The 15091-nt window shown below is 63.1% G+C and overlaps 1 protein-coding gene across 1 annotated transcript; it reads right to left on the reverse strand.

The window, feature by feature from the left end:
- Positions 1-5967: 5967 nt before the first annotated feature.
- On the reverse strand, positions 5968-12216 carry LOC136644439 (ankyrin repeat domain-containing protein 50-like). The gene is made up of 4 exons (XM_066620328.1): positions 12178-12216; positions 11032-11545; positions 10380-10615; positions 5968-10043 (listed from the first exon to the last, which is right to left on the reverse strand). The coding sequence occupies exons 2-4, from the start codon at positions 11421-11423 to the stop codon at positions 7054-7056; spliced, it is 3618 nt and encodes a 1205-aa protein (XP_066476425.1). The 5' UTR covers positions 11424-11545; positions 12178-12216; the 3' UTR covers positions 5968-7053.
- Positions 12217-15091: the final 2875 nt, after the last annotated feature.

A 15091-nucleotide genomic window follows, 5' to 3' on the forward strand; every position in this document is an offset into this window, starting at 1 on the left:
TTTTGTACCTTTTCCATTTCCACTATGTCTTTTTTGAGATGCGGCGACCAGAACTGGACACAATACTCCAGGTGTGGCCTTACCATCGATTTGTACAACGGCATTATAATACTAACCGTTTTGTTCTCAATACCCTTCCTAATGATCCTAAGCATAGAATTGGCCTTCTTCACTGCCACCGCACGTTGGGTCGACACTTTCATCGACCTGTCCACCACCACCCCAAGATCTCTCTCCTGATCTGTCACAGACAGCTCAGAACCCATCAGCCTATATCTAAAGTTTTGATTTTTTGCCCCAATGTGCATGACTTTACACTTACTGACATTGAAGCGCATCTGCCATTTTGCTGCCCATTCTGCCAGTCTGGAGAGATCCTTCTGGAGCTCCTCACAATCACTTCTGGTCTTTACCACTCGGAAAAGTTTGGTGTCATCTGCAAACTTAGCCACTTCACTGCTCAACCCTGTCTCCAGGTCATTTACGAAGAGGTTGAAAAGCACCGGTCCCAGGACAGATCCTTGGGGCACACCGCTTTTCACCTCTCTCCATTGTGAAAATTGCCCATTGACACCCACTCTCTGCTTCCTGGCCTCCAACCAGTTCTCAATCCACGAGAGGACCTGTCCTCTAATTCCCTGACTGTGGAGTTTTTTCAGTAGCCTTTGGTGAGGGACCGTGTCAAACGCCTTCTGAAAGTCCAGATATATAATGTCCACGGGTTCTCCCGCATCCACATGCCTGTTGACCTTTTCAAAGAATTCTATAAGGTTTGTGAGGCAAGACATACCCTTACAGAAGCCATGCTGACTCTCCCTCAGCAAGGCCTGTTCGTCTATGTGTTTTGAGATCCTATCTTTGATGAGGCATTCCACCATCTTACCCGGTATGGATGTTAGGCTGACCGGCCTATAGTTTCCCGGGTTCCCCCCTCTTTCCCTTTTTAAAAATAGGCGTGACATTTGCTATCCTCCAATCTTCTGGCACCGTGGCTGTTTTGAGGGACAAGTTGCATACCTTAGTCAAGAGATCTGCAACTTCATTCTTCAATTCCTTAATAACCCTTGGGTGTATGCCATCAGGGCCCGGTGACTTATTGATCTTTAATTTATCAATGAGGTCTGAAACATCTTCTCTTTTAACCTCTATCTGACTTAACTCCTTGGTCAGGAGGGGCCGTTCGGGCAGCGGTATCTGCCCGAGGTCTTCTGCCGTGAAGACAGATGCAAGGAACTCATTTAATTTCTCTGCCATCTCTAAGTCTCCTTTAGACTTGACCAATGAGGTCAAGGCTCATTGGTGCTGGAAGTCCAACATAACAAACAGGTTTTGGAGCCAGGAAGTGGCCAGCTGGTGAGGCCCTTGGTGTGGTGGCACCAAGCGAGAACAGGCGTTCCTTCTGTGTGTGCATCACGGAGGCTGGCCAGCTGGCTGATTGACCCAGACCTAGGGTGGTCCGATGGGGTCTCCATGCACTCCCTGAGGCTGCAATCCTAGGCATAATCCTTTTCCTGGGAGTAAGTCCCACTGAACATGGTGGAACCTACTTCTGAGTAGACATGCTTGTAGCAGAAAGTGGGAAGCCTCCCATGGGCAGGACAGGAGGTCTGGTCTAGAGGGCAGAGCCTCCGTTTGCCCGAAGATAACATCAGAAGGTCGCCAGTTCGAGGACACCAGCAGCTCCCTGAATGGCGAGACCTTGAGACAGCTGACAAGCCAAGCTGAGCCATCCATCTGCTCTGGCTGCCCTCCATGCGAGAGATGAAGGAGCTGCTTGGGAGGCACTGGAGGCCAGGAGAGAGATCAGACCAGGAAGATCCACCTGAAATGTTGTTGGTTCTTGAAAGAGAGAACCTCTGTGATTGTAAAAATCTCCTTGAGAGATTTAGAAACGCCTGCCTGTGTAAACCGCCTTGAATAAAGTCAGAGGAGTAATCCAATGACCAGAAAGTCGGTATATAAATACCGAGTTGTTACTACTACTACTACTACTACTACTACTACTACTACTACTACTATTCTGAGCCCACATTTTGAAGTGATGTGAGGAAATGAAGAAGGCTGAGCTGAAAGGTGGATTTGGCAAAGAAAGCTGTATTCTTCCCAAGGTCGTTCCCCCTCCCCGCAGGGAACCACCAATTCCATTATATCATCATATTTTGCTGCATAATTCCAGTGACTGTCCTCTAGCTCAGGGGCGTCAGACGTAAGGCCCAGGGGCCGGATGCAGCCCATGGAAGGCTTTTGTCGGCTAAGCAGTGCTGAGACATTACTGCTGCAAGGTCAGCCACATGAAAATTGGCTCTCCCATATCTTGAATAATGACATCACTTCCGGCCCTGGACAGGCATCAGGAATGCTGTTCAGCCCTCGGTATGCAGCAGTTGGACAGCCCTGCCCTAGCTGGAGTTTCTTCCGCCGTCCTTAAGTTCAGCCGGCCTGCAGTTTCACAGGCAGAGCGTGCTTCTGGGTGCAGTGGAGAATCTGCGCTGCCGAGCTGATGCAGGGTCCAGACGGAGTCTGTCCCGTCAACATGCCCAGGCCTGCGCAGGGCGGGGGCTGCCAGTTGTACCCCCCCCGACTGGCGGGCGAGTCCCTGCTGCTCTCCGCGGACGCATCTCCAGGCAGCCACGCACAGGGCCCCAGCGAGGCTCCAGCGTCGGCTGCCGCCAGCAGAGGGCGGCGTGATCCGGGGCCCCTGGCTGAAGGTCGCACTGCCGGGGCCTTCTGCGCCCACCGCAAAGTCGACGGACGGCCAGACCGACGCCGCCAGGCCCCCGAGAGGCGGGCTGGGGCTGGGGGTCCGCCCCACCTTCCCCGCCAGCCACGTGCAGAGGCTGGAGCGGAAGACCAGAGCCCTCGCCCCCTGCGCCTGCGGCGTGGGCGACGGACGGAGGCCCGCGAGGTGGCCCAGCCCAGCCCAGCCCAGCAGGACCCCGCTTCGAGCACAGCAGCTGGAGGACGGGCGGCCTCCGCCCCGCTCGCCTACCTCCGGGCTCTTCTGGCCGCGGCTGCCCGTCCGGACGCCGCGCTCCTCGACGGCAGCGCCCCCCGCAGCCCTAGCCGGGCGCGCCAGAAGAGAAGGAGGGCCTGCGGGACTCCCGCCGGGCGCTCCCTGAAGGGCGGCCTGGACGCGCCGCGGCGGGAGTGGGACGACGGGCGCTGGCCTGCAACCGCGGCTGGCGGCCTCCACACGCGCCCGCTGGCCCGCTCGGCCGGCCTCTCGCTCACGCTGCCCCGGGCCCGCCTCGTAGGGCGGCGGCCTGGCGGAGGTGCTGAGCCTTACCCTGGGGCAGAGGAGGGCGCGGAGAGGCCGGGGAGCGCGGCCTCGGCCCATGCTGAAGCCGCCACCCAGCCTCTGGAGCCTGCTGGGGACCGCCTGCCCCCAGGGCTGGACTGGCATTCTGTGGGGAGGAGGGCAGCACAGGCGAGGGGGCCCCGGTGGGGCCCAGAGCAGGGCACAGACCGGGCACTGCAGGAGATGGGCCTGGCAGAGGCAGTGGCGGCGGCCTGCTCCGGCTCACCAGCTGGCCCTGGCACCCTCTTTCATGCCAAGGCAGCGCTGGTGCGAGATCAGGACTCTAACAGTGGTGTGGAGCGGGGGGGGGGCACTCGGGCACCCTTGGGACATGGCTGTGCTGGGCAGGCCAGGGACTTCTCATCCTCCTGGTGGGCATCTGCCACATCGCTGGGGATACCGAGGAGAGCTGGGCCTGGCCTGGCGGATAGTGGCATGGACGTGGGGCCCCAGGAGGCCACAAGTGGCTCAGCATCGCTGCTGGAGACTCTTGGGGCAGTGACAGCCCCTTCCTCCTCCGAGGGGCCCAGCTGAGACGCAGCAGGAGTCCGCCTCCACCAGCAGCAGGGTGCCCAGGGGTGGCTGCCTGCCCAGCATGCACTGGCCCGGAGCTTTAGTGCGGCACCCCTGCCCTGCCCTGCAACCAGCTGGTGGGGCAGTGGGGGGCAGCAGGGCAACAAGCCAGGGCAGCTCTGCCTGCCCCATGGGCTCCATGCTGCAGCAGCTGCTGGCTGCCTCTACTTGGTAGACTTTGGGAATCAGCGGCTGCAGGAGGTGGGGGCGCCAGGTGCGTCCTCCTGCTTTGGGGCAAAGCTTACTTTGACGTGGCCGTGGGCAGGGCTGGATGCCTGGCCCTGACCAGCTCCTCTGGGTGCTGTGTGGAGCTGTACAGTGCTGGGGCCTTCTGCAAACTATGCATAAGGGCTTCAGGAGCCCTGTGGCGCTGCCACCAGCCCCCAAGGCAACTTCCTGGTGGCCGACATGCAGCTTGGGGCTCTGCGCATCCTGGGAACCCACTTGGCCTGCTAGTGCAGCAGGAAGCTTTGCTAGGCTTCCACAAGCCCTACCTGGTGGCTGCCAGTGCCAGTGGGGGGGTGACTGTGTCAGAGCTGGGGCTGCTCTGTGAAGGTGCTCGGCCCCACCGGACAGGTCCTGTGGGTGCTGGGGGAGCAGAGCAGCCCCCCAGTGCTTGCCAATCCCTGGGGTGTCTCACTGGACAAGGCAGGAAGAGTTCTTGTCTGAGTGGGGGTGCCACTCCCAGCAGGGCTGGGAAGCCACAGACAGTCCACTGGCCCTGCTGGACCAAGGAGCAGAGGCGGCCCAGCATGAGTTGTGCAGCGCAACCCTGTCTTGCACTGTATCCAGCGCAAGATGGGGGCAGAATTGGCTCAGCCAGAGGCAAGAGGAAACTTCCCCTTACCCCCGAGTAAGCCGCCATAGCCCCAACCCTCAGGAGGCGGCACAAGTCTGAAGAGAACATAAGAACAGCCCCACTGGCTCAGGCCATAGGCCCACCTAGTCCAGCTTCCTGTATCTCACAGCGGCCCACCAAATGCCCCAGGGAGCACTCCAGATAACAAGAGACCTGCAAGGCTTCCTGGGAATTGTAGTTAAGAACATAAGAACAGCCCCACTGGATCAGGCCATAGGCCCATCTAGTCCAGCTTCCTGTATCTCACAGCGGCCCACCAAATGCCCCGGGGAGCACACCAGATAACAAGAGACCTGCAAGGCTTCCTGGGAATTGTAGTCAAGATCATAAGAACAGCCCCACTGGATCAGGCCATAGGCCCATCTAGTCCAGCTTCCTGTATCTCACAGCGGCCCACCAAATGCCCCGGGGAGCACACCAGATAACAAAAGACCTCATCCTGGTGCCCTCCCTTGCATCTGGCATAACCCATTTCTAAAATCAGGAGGTTGCGCATACACATCATGGCTTGTACCCCTCACTCATGGCTTCGAGCCACACTGCACTGCTCAGGGAAGGGGTTGGGGATTGTAGAGAACTGCTGCAGCCCAGCCTCGCCCTGGAATGCCCTCCCCCCATGCCTCCTCCCCAGACGCTTGCATCGCCCTCTGAGTTGGCACAGAGGCTGGTTGTGGCCTCCATGGGCCCAGCCAACACACGAGGGGGCGAAACTGTGCTGTGACCCTCTGACTAGTAGTTAGAAGGGCCCCTTCATCTCTGACAGGGAAGGTGGAATGTGAAGTTCTGCACTGAGACGGCAACCAGCACAAGGGCGCTTGTGGAGGCACAAGCAGAACGCTGCTCTGGGGAGAGGCTGCTTCGTGACGCTCCTCTGAAAGAAGCACCACCGCCTTGGCAGGCTGGCCGCTGAGTGGGACTGGAACCGGGTCTTGCAGCTCGCCCGGCTCTGCGCAGCTGCTCTTCCTGGACGCGCCTCTTCTGCGAGCTCCCGCGCTCCGCCTCTGGGTGTGAAAAGCTGCGGGAAAGGCTGGCTCCGCAGGGGGGAGGATGAGAAAAGCGAGCGCCGCAGGGAGCTCCTGTTCCTGGGAAGGAAGCGCAGGATGCGCCGCCGGTCTCCCCCGCGGCAGCTGGGCACTGCCAGGCTGCGCCAGCCTCCCGCAGCGCGGCGTCGGGCCCCAACCCCCGTCAGACGACAGGACACGGGAAGTGCCAGAGTGCAGCTTTATTGGCGACAGGAATTCCGCAGCGCGGGGCACGCGTGGGCGCCCCGGCCCGGCCGCCAAGTCACTTGCGGTGCCGGGACGAGGGCTGGAGGCCGCGGTCGCAGCCTCGCTCGCTCCCGGCCCGGGAGGAGGCCCCTCGATGGGAACGAGACTGACGCAGAGGACGGGGCTGGAAGGCACGGGGCGCCGGGAAAGGCCTGGCTGTCAGCCGCCCCCAGGGCCGAGCGGGGTTGGCGGGGACGCTGCTGCTGCCTCCTCCCCGCGCACCGACCCGGGAGAAGCGCCTGCAGGCCGCGCCCCGGTGGGGTCCAGCAGCAGGCGCCCTCTCAAGCCCCCCGTCCTGCGCTGGCTCAACCTTGCAGCGAGGAGCAGGGCCGAGCCTAAGGCTGCGGGTGGAGGAGAGGTGGCGCGGGGAGGCTGGCCCCGACTGCAGCCCGTCCGGCTCTCGCCCCGAGCTGGGCAAAGCTCGCTGCGCCCCTCCCCGCCTGCATGGCAGCGGGCTCGCCCTCCCCTCCCCAAGCACAAGGCACCTTGGCAGGAAGCTTCTAGAGTGGTATTTATTTGCCCGAAGCGCCCCCAGCCTTTGCCTGCTGGCACTGGGGCGACCTCCCCCCCATTATGCTGGAATCAGCTGGGGGTGCAGGGGCAAAGCAAGCCATGCCCCCACCCAGGGCAGCCTTTTTCAACCCCTCATCCCACGGGCAAGGTGCTCTTCTTGTCAAGGCACACCATCAGTTTTTTGACAACTGACACTGCCTGTCCAGGGCTCATCCCCCCCCAATAATAGGGCCCTACTAATGATCCTCCTCTGGCTCACCAGTGCCACAGTACAATGGTTGAGGCTGCTCTAGGGTTTCCCCACCAACCCCTCACTCTGAGTACGCCTGGAACTCCCCTCCTGGAGTCGTGGGGGTTGCTAGGAGGGCTGCCCCCTCTTCTGGTAGTGGTGCCTCCACTCCTGGTCAAAGCCCCAGCCTAACTCCCGGCCTGCAGAGGAAGCCCAGGGCCGGACTAGTGACCCCAAAGTGCCAGCCTGCTTGGCACACAACCAGGACCCCTCCAGATCTGCAGCATCTTTCTGCCAAGGCAGGGCTGGGCTCTCAGAGGGGCGTCTCCTGCTTGTACTCATAGCCGCAGGTGGCTCCCTCAAACTGCAGCTTGATGGCTGCCTTCAAGTGCAGATGGGGGTCCAGAGTGTCAATGCAGATCAAGGGGGCCCCCAGCCCCCCGCTGTGCTTGTCCTCAGTGGTGGTGTGGGGGAGTGCCAAGAGGGCCTGCCGGCGGCGGCGAGGCAGCGAATGCTGCTGGATCTGCTGAGTGAAGCTGAGGCTGTCAACGGGGGCAGTCTGGGCAGTGGCGAAAGAGTGGAAGGTGGCCCCGGAAGAGCTGTGGGAGACCTGGGACCTGCTACGCTCCCCCACGGAGTCCAGGGAAGCAGGGGGGGAGCTGCCTTGCTTGCTGAGGGGTGCAGGGCTGCCGGCAGAGCTGCCAGAAGAGCCTAACTGCGGGGAGGTGGGCACGGGGGAGGCACCATAGTGTTCCAGCAGCCGCAGCACAGCCTGGTGGCCCTGCTTGGTAGCCAAGCGCATGGGGGTGCGCCCAGCCCTGTCAAGGACGTTGGGGTTCGCTCCATGCTCGAGAAGAACTCTCACCACTTCTGTGTGACCCTCCTGTGCTGCAATGCCCAGCGCTGTGGCCCCCTGGGTGCAAGCATGGTCTGGCTGGGCCCCACTGTCCAACAAGAGGCGGGCAGTCCTGGCGTGGCCCTGCCAGGCAGCCAGGTGCAGAGCTGATCGGCACTCCCTGTCAAGTGCATCCACATCCGCCCCGTAGCTCAGGAGCAGCTGCGTGGCCTCCACCTTGCCCTGCCAGCAGGCGACATGCAGCGCAGTGCGGCCCTGAGCGTCCTGCCCCTCCAAGCTGGCCCCGTTCTCCAGCAGCAACTCCACCATGTCCATGCGGCCCTCCAGCACCAACAGGTACAGCATGGGGCGACCCTCACTGTCAAAGAAGTTCACGTCGGCCCCCTTGCGAAGGAGCAGCTCAGCTGTGGCACAGTGCCCACCCAGCATGGCCAAGGCCAGGGCCGAAAGGCCATCGTGGCCCTGCCAGTCGATGGGGGAGGCGTGCTCTAGCAGGAAACGCACAACATCCGTGTGCCCCTCCTGGGCAGCCAGCATCATGGGGACCTGCCCATCTTGGTTGGTTTCCCCCACACGGGCCCCTGTATCCAGCAGGGCTGCACAGGTCCTGGCATGGCCCTGCCAGGCAGCCAGGTGGAGTGGGGTCCAGCCCAGCCCGTCCCGGTGGTTCTCGTCCAGGCCTCGCTCCAGCAGAGCTCTGACCACAGCCTCACTGCCCTGCCCAGCTGCAACCCCCAAGGCCGTCCGCCCCTCACTGTCTAGCACGTCCACAGCCGACCCCCACAGGAGCAGAGTGTCCACTACAGCTCTGTGGCCCATGGAGGAAGCTGCCAGAAGCGGGGTGCAGCCGGTGGCATCAGCCTCATCCACGCTGGCCCCAGCTTCCAGCAGCAGTTCCACCACGTCCGCATGGCCTTCGTAGGCAGCCACCAGCAGCGGGGTCATGCCGTCCCGGTCCGTGTGTCTCGGAGAGGCCCCGTGCTCCAAGAGGAGTTCCACCACCCTGGAGTAGCCACGGCTGGCTGGGACACACAGGGCTGCCACGGAGAGCGCTGTGCGCCCATCTAGGTCGGCATGGTCCACCTGAGCGCCATGCTTCAGAAGCAGCGCCACAATCTCGTGATGTCCCATATAGGCGGCGGCAATGAGTGCCGTGCGCCCCTCTGTGTCAGCCCGGTTGATGCTTGCCCCGTGCTGCAACAGCGTGGCCACAATATCTTCGTGACCTCCCCAGGCAGCTGCCCTGAGCGCAGTTCTCCCTTCAGCATCGGCACAGTCCACGTCGGCACCCGCTCGCAGGAGGACCCCAACAGCTTCGCGGTGGCCGCCCCAGGCCGCTGCCCGCAGTGCTGTCCAGCCTTCGCGATCCGGACGGTCCACGCTAGCCCCATGGGAAAGCAGGCAGAGCAAGACTTTGGTGTGCCCTTGCCGTGCTGCAAGGGTCATGGGGGTCTGTCCGTGCCGATCGGGGGTCTCTGCTTGCGCCCCACGGACCAGGAGCAGCCCAGCCACCTCGTGATTGCCGCTATGGGCGGCACTGGCCAGCAAGGTTCTCCCGTTGGCATCACGCTGGTTGACGCTGGCACCATTTTCCAGCAGGAGGCGGACCGAGTCTTCGCGCTCCAGAGCCTGCTGCAGGGAGGGCCCCGGTCCCTGGTCCCCCAGGCAGGCCCCAGCCAGGACCAAGAGCTCCAGCACCGCCGGTTCCAGAGGCAGCAGCATCTCATCCGGCTCCAAGCAGCGCTCCACAGGGGCCCCGCACCACACCAGCCACAGCGCCAGCTGCCAGGGCTCCATTCCCAGCTCAGCCTGGAGCAGGTGGTGGGCCAGTTCACGCACCTGGCCTGGGCTCAACTCTGGAGCCTGGCAGGAGGCACTCATGGCGAGCAAGGAATGCCCCCGGGCTGGGCGGCAGAGGTACTTCTGTGTGCAGTGCTTCACGTCGCACAGCCACTCCGCAAAGCTGGCATGGAAGAGGATGCAGACGCCACCGGGCCCCTGGTGCAGCAGCACCGCCAGGGCCGAGAGCCAGCCCTCAAACTCCCTTCGGGACACCGGCTGGCGAGTCCAGACAGCGGCGTAGAGCTCCTCAGGCCTCAGCGAGCGGGGGGCGGCCAGCAGGGCCTCCAGCAAGGGGCGGACACTGGCAAACTCACGGCTGGGGAAGAGGCGCTGGCAGAGCCAGAGGTAGAGTCCGTAGAGAGTCCCAGGAATATGGCGAATCTCACGCAGGGTGACCAGCTCCCCAGCCACGCCATCCAGCACCCGCTCCAGGTACAGCAGACACCCGTTGCTCTTGATGTGCAGCTGGCTCAGGGCCTCGGCCGTGTCCCGCGTTAGGTGCCGCCGGAGGGCCTCCTCCCGATTCAGCCGGGCCAGGATGTACTGCTGCACATCGCAGACCACCGGCTCCCAGCGCAAGTCATCCAGACACAGCCGCCGAAACCCTGCAATGGAGAGGAAGGGATGGAGACAGCCTGGCAGATGGGCCCCCCTGGATAGGGGGGCAAACAGCAGAGAACAGACAGCACCAGGGAACCGGAAGCAGCTCGCCACTCAGAGCTGCGCCCAGAAGGAAGACACAGGCAGCCAGACACCCTGACCACCACTCCCCGTCCACCCCTTTTCCTGTTGCAAGTCAGGCAGCAGGAAGAGAGACAGTGGAGGAAAGGAGGTGGGCGGGAATGACCCCCCCCCGCCTGCTGGCTGAAGGAACTGCTCCAGAAGCCCCACCAGCACTCTGTCCTCTCCACTGACCCAGACACCAGCCGTTCCAGCCTCACCTGGGAAGAGGTGGAGCACCTGCTTGCTGTGGGAGCGGGCAGTGCACACCAGCAGGAGCCAGGGGGGCAGCAGCTGGAGGTGGCTCCCCAGGAGCTGGGCAATGGTCTGGCTGGGCCCGGGGGGTGGAGCTCCTCGGTCCTCCTCCTGTTCGCTCCTGCCTGCGTCCAGCGCATCCACTACGAGCAGCAGCGGCCTGGGGGGCGGTGGCAGGTCCAGCAGTGGGAGCAGCACAGCTCTGATGGGCGGGAGGGAGAAAGAAGGGAATGCCCCACATGACTCAGGAGGAAGAGGCGGCAGGAAGGAGCCCCACCTTGTGTCCTGCTTGGCTGTCTTGGTTCCAGAGCGGGGAATGACACTCCAAATCTCGCTCCGCCCACGGAAGGCTGCAGCATTGCCTGCAAAGCGCGTTCCTGGCCAGCTTGCACCAGCACTCCCCCATTTGGTCTATCTGTCCACCTCTGCTGAAGCTGAGCAATAACAGGAAGTCCGCATTTCTCTCCCAGCTCTAACTGGCTGGGAGAGGAGCAGGGAGGTGAGTGGGCAGCACAATGGCAGCCGCCTGCGTCTTGTCCAATCCCGACCCTGATCAAGCTCCTGCAGATCTGCACCCCCAGCCGCGGGGACGGCTTCCACCCCCACGGGGCCCCTCACCTGCGGAAGGCTTCATCCGGGTCCCTCCGGCACACTGCAGCCTCCAGGGCCAGCTGGGCATCTGCCTGGCTGAGGCGCTCCCGATAGCCAGGCAGCAGGGGGCAGCGCTCGACCTGCCCCACTAGTCTGAGGAGGAAGCTGCACGGGGAGCAGGTGGTAGCATCGTGGGGCTGGCAGAAGTGCCAGGCGAGAGCACCTTCGCCCAGGCCCGCCCGGCGGCCCGGCTCTGAGGTGGGCCACAGAGCCTCGGTGCACAGCGCGGTCTTGCCGCTGCCGGGACCCCCGGTCACCAGCACCCCACCGCCCCCTTCCAAGCTGAGCGCCAGCCGGCCCAGTGCCCACTCCCGGCAGTAGAAGGGCTTGCCCTGCAGCAGGCTTCCCGCTGGCTCCATGCCAGGCCCGGGGCATGGCGAAGTCGGAGCAGCGGTGCCCAGAGAAGTGCCAGGGCTGGTTCCGTGAGCAGCAGTCGGAGCGCCACAGACGGGGCCTGGGAGCTGCAGAGCGGGGTGCAGGCCTGGGGGGAGAGAGAGCGAGAGCTGACCCCTGCGGCGCCCGCAGGCCCGGAGAGCAGCCAGCCCGCCCTGCCAGCCGCCGCCTCGGTCCCAGGCCCCGCTTGCCCCACTCGCCGGGCCATCGCTCGCTCTTCCGCGGCCGCTCCCGGCACGGCGGGTGCTGGCCAGGCAGGCGCGCGGCCCCCCGCCCGGCCGCAGAGGGAGGGGGCAGCAGGGCGCCTCGCCCCCTCCGTGGCCGCCCTGCTCAGGCTCTGCACGCCGCGGCGCTCCGGCACTGGGGCGGGGCAGACCCGCGAGCATCGCCCAGCCGCAGACGACGCCCCCCCGGCCCTGCGCCGCGGAGCCGCCGCCCCAGCGCCGGGCCTGCCTCGCCTCGTCTCGCCGGCGGCGCTTCTCGGGGCGGGCGGGGGCCGTCCCGCCACCGCGCGGGCCGAAGCGCGCCGGATGCCCAGGCGGGGCGGGGCGCGGCCGGCCGGCCGCCCACAAGGGGGCTCCCGGTCGGCTGAGGGCCGCTCTCGGTGTCCCCCGCCCCAGCGCGGAACAGGGGCGCGGCGGGGTCCGGTCGGCCAGGCCTCCCACTCTCGGGCGCGGCTACCCGGGGGCTCTGCGGGCGCCGCGGGCGGGGGGTCCCTACCTGCTCCGCAGCAGGCGGAGGGCGGCCGCCAAACTTCCGCTCGCTGCGGCCGGGAGACAGGAAGCAGGAGGCGGCGCGGCGCTGCCCAGGCTCAGGTGCCGCGAGGGCGGGCAGAGGCGCGCGGAAAGGCCTCTGAGCACGTGCCGAGCGCGCCGCAGGCTGCGCTATGGCTCCCCCGGGAAGCCTGCCGGGGCTGCCCGCCGCCGGAGGTGGGTTGGGAGCCCCGCCGAGTCCTCGCAGTCAAGTGGTGGGGAGTTCCGCCGCCCGCGCCCTTCCTTGTGCTGCAGCAGGGAGGAGGACAGCGTTCCGCAGAGGAGGCTTTCGCCCCGATTCTGGGCGTCGGCCCGGCCTGCAGGGCGGCCCAGGCGCGGACCGGACGCAGACCCCGGCCTGCTGCAGCCGGCCCGGGCGGGCGAGCGAAGGAGGCGCCGGAGAGAGAGGCAGGCGCAGCAGCAGCAAGAGGCCGGCCGGAGCCTCCCCGCCGCCGAGGCTCGTTCACACGTGCACAGCCGCTGCGCGTGCGGGAGGCTCTGCGGCCGGGCTGGGCGCGCCCTTCCAGCCTCCGGCCCCCTCCTGTCGAGCGTCGCGCCGGAGCCTGGGAGCGGAAGGGGCTTCGCAGCTGTGTCCGTGCCTGGGCTTGTGCTGGGGGAGAGGCTGCCGCCACCGGCCCTCCCCTCGGCCCCGCCTGCAGCGCCCCTGGCCCCCACCCTCCGCACGTTTCCTCAGAAGTGAGTGCAGGATCGGGGCTCCGCCAGTCTGAGCACGTGGCAGCGCCTCTCCTGTCCGCTCCCTGCTTCTGCCCCCCAATCACCCGATCGAATGAGAGGATCTTTGCCACAGGGGAGCAGCAGCACTGTTTTGGGGCACCCCTGAAAGCGCTCCTGCACCCCTTGCCCCCCAGCTGGGGGTGCCCAGGTTACCATTCCCTGAGGACTCCTGGCAGAGACCCCTTTGGGGGAGCAGGCTGAGGGCCCCTTCAGGCTGTTTCTTAGGAAATGCAGCGTGCAGGGAGCAGTGGACTCCTGGGCAGTTTGGCAGGAGAGGCAGACCGGCTAGCCCCAACTAGCTGTGGAGACGTAAATTGGGGCATGGCAGTGTCCCAGGGGTCTGGCACCTGGTCCAGGCTGCAGACCTGACCTTTGCCCTTGAAGGACAGAGGTTCTTGGTCCCTTTGGACCCCAGCTGGCTGGACCTCCAGGCAGAGGCACTGGTGATCCAGTTCCTCAGAAGGGTAGGTGCAGAGCTGGCAGGTTCTGGTGTGTGTGTGTGTGTGTGTGTGTGTGTGTGTGTCCCAGCTTCTGCTTGTGGGATCTGGGCTTGTCTTGGGTTCCTTGCTGAACACCCGTCAAACGCCACCCCTCTCGTTCCTTCATATGGCACCAAAGTTGTTAAGCCAGGCTTCATTCACACCATCGCTGCAAGGTGGGTGAGGCTGGGAAAAAATAACTGCAGGGCTACCACACAGCTGAGCATAGATCAGGATTGGACTCTGGGCTTTTGACCAGCTCTTTCCCACACTGGCTGCTGGTCTGGAAGAAAGGGAGGGTCTAGATTAGGCAGTCTGAATGGCATTTTTCTTGGATGCCTTGGGACCCCATCCCCCCAGCCCGTTTGTTTGTCTCAGGCTCCCAGGCACTCCCCCCCCATACATCCCTGTCGCCCTTTGTGCCTCTGCGCATGGCAAGAGGCTTCTCCTGAAGGCCTGTCTGACACCCACCCAGAGTTAACACAGGCTGTCTAATGAGAGCGTCAGTCACAATCTGTGTGTTCTCCTGACCATGTTGGGGTATCTTTCCTGCCTGCGGACAAAGGTCTCTCGGAGAGGCTGAGCCGAGCTGGAAGGTGTGGGGGTTCCCTGCCTCACCCTCCTCCCTCCACGTGCAATTGATTGGTCTGCGAACTGTGCTAAGGGGTGGGGGCATGTGACTGGGGTAGGGGCTGCAGTGTCCAAAGGGGCTCCAGGGTGCAAAAGGCAACTCCTGGAGGGGTGATGTGGTGGGTGGGGTTGAGGGGCCTTTCTGCTTTCCTTGACTAGGTCTTAGGGTCATCTGGTGGGCCACTGTGAGATACAGGAAGCTGGACTTCCCGGGCCTTTGGCCTAATCCAGCATGCTCCTCTTACGGGTCACCCCCTGGAACAGTTTGTCAGCAGATCCAGAGGACAGTAAAGGGAACATGCAGCAAACATGACCTGGAGTCAGGGATCAGCAGAGAGGTGGCCAGGTTTGCAGATGACTTAAAACTTTCTTGGGTGCTGAAGACCTGAAGGGATTGTGAAGAGCTCCAGAAAGAGCTCTCCAAACTGGGATAATGGGCCACAAAATGGCAGATGCACTTCAATGTAAGTAAGTTTCAAAGAGATGCACATAGGTCAAGAAATCAAAACTTCACATGCACACTCTTGGGTTCTGAGCTGTCTGTGACGGATCACAGGAAGGCTTCTGAGGAAGGGCTACAACATTTGGGGCTGTTCAGTCTAGATCAGGGGTGTCAAACTCTTTTCGTACAGAGGGCGGGATAGCATTCATGATGCCTGCTGAGGGCCGGAAGTGATGTCATCAGCCAGGAAGTGATGTCATTAAAGTATTCTGAACAAAAATAAGCACCTTTTCTTGGGAACTCATTAACTTCATATGACAGGAAAGGAATCACGCAAATCTTGATCGTATTTCAAGATACAGGAGAGCACAATTTTCATGTGGGCTGCCCTTTCAGCAGTAACACTTCAGCACTGCTCAGCAGCTGGGAACCCAAGGGCTGGATAAAAAGCTACTGTGGGTCGCATTTGGCCCCTGGGCCTTATGTTTCACACCCCGGTCTAGATAGACAGAAGACACCTAAGGAGGGACATGATTGAGACTTATGAAATGATGCATGGGATGAATAGAGTGGATGGGGGAAGTTCCAAACCAGGC

Source organism: Tiliqua scincoides, chromosome 3 (genome assembly GCF_035046505.1).
Source record: "Tiliqua scincoides isolate rTilSci1 chromosome 3, rTilSci1.hap2, whole genome shotgun sequence".
Taxonomy (NCBI): domain Eukaryota; kingdom Metazoa; phylum Chordata; class Lepidosauria; order Squamata; family Scincidae; genus Tiliqua; species Tiliqua scincoides.

Excerpts from the sequence above, each read along its gene's own strand:
- LOC136644439 (XM_066620328.1), bottom strand. The coding sequence starts at position 11,423 with ATGGAGCCAGCGGGAAGCCTGCTGCAGGGCAAGCCCTTCTACTGCCGG. Across the intron at positions 10,616-11,031 it reads CCGGATGAAGCCTTCCGCAG|AGCTGTGCTGCTCCCACTGC; the intron begins GTGAGGGGCCCC and ends CCCGCCCATCAG. Across the intron at positions 10,044-10,379 it reads GGTGCTCCACCTCTTCCCAG|GGTTTCGGCGGCTGTGTCTG; the intron begins GTGAGGCTGGAA and ends TCTCCATTGCAG.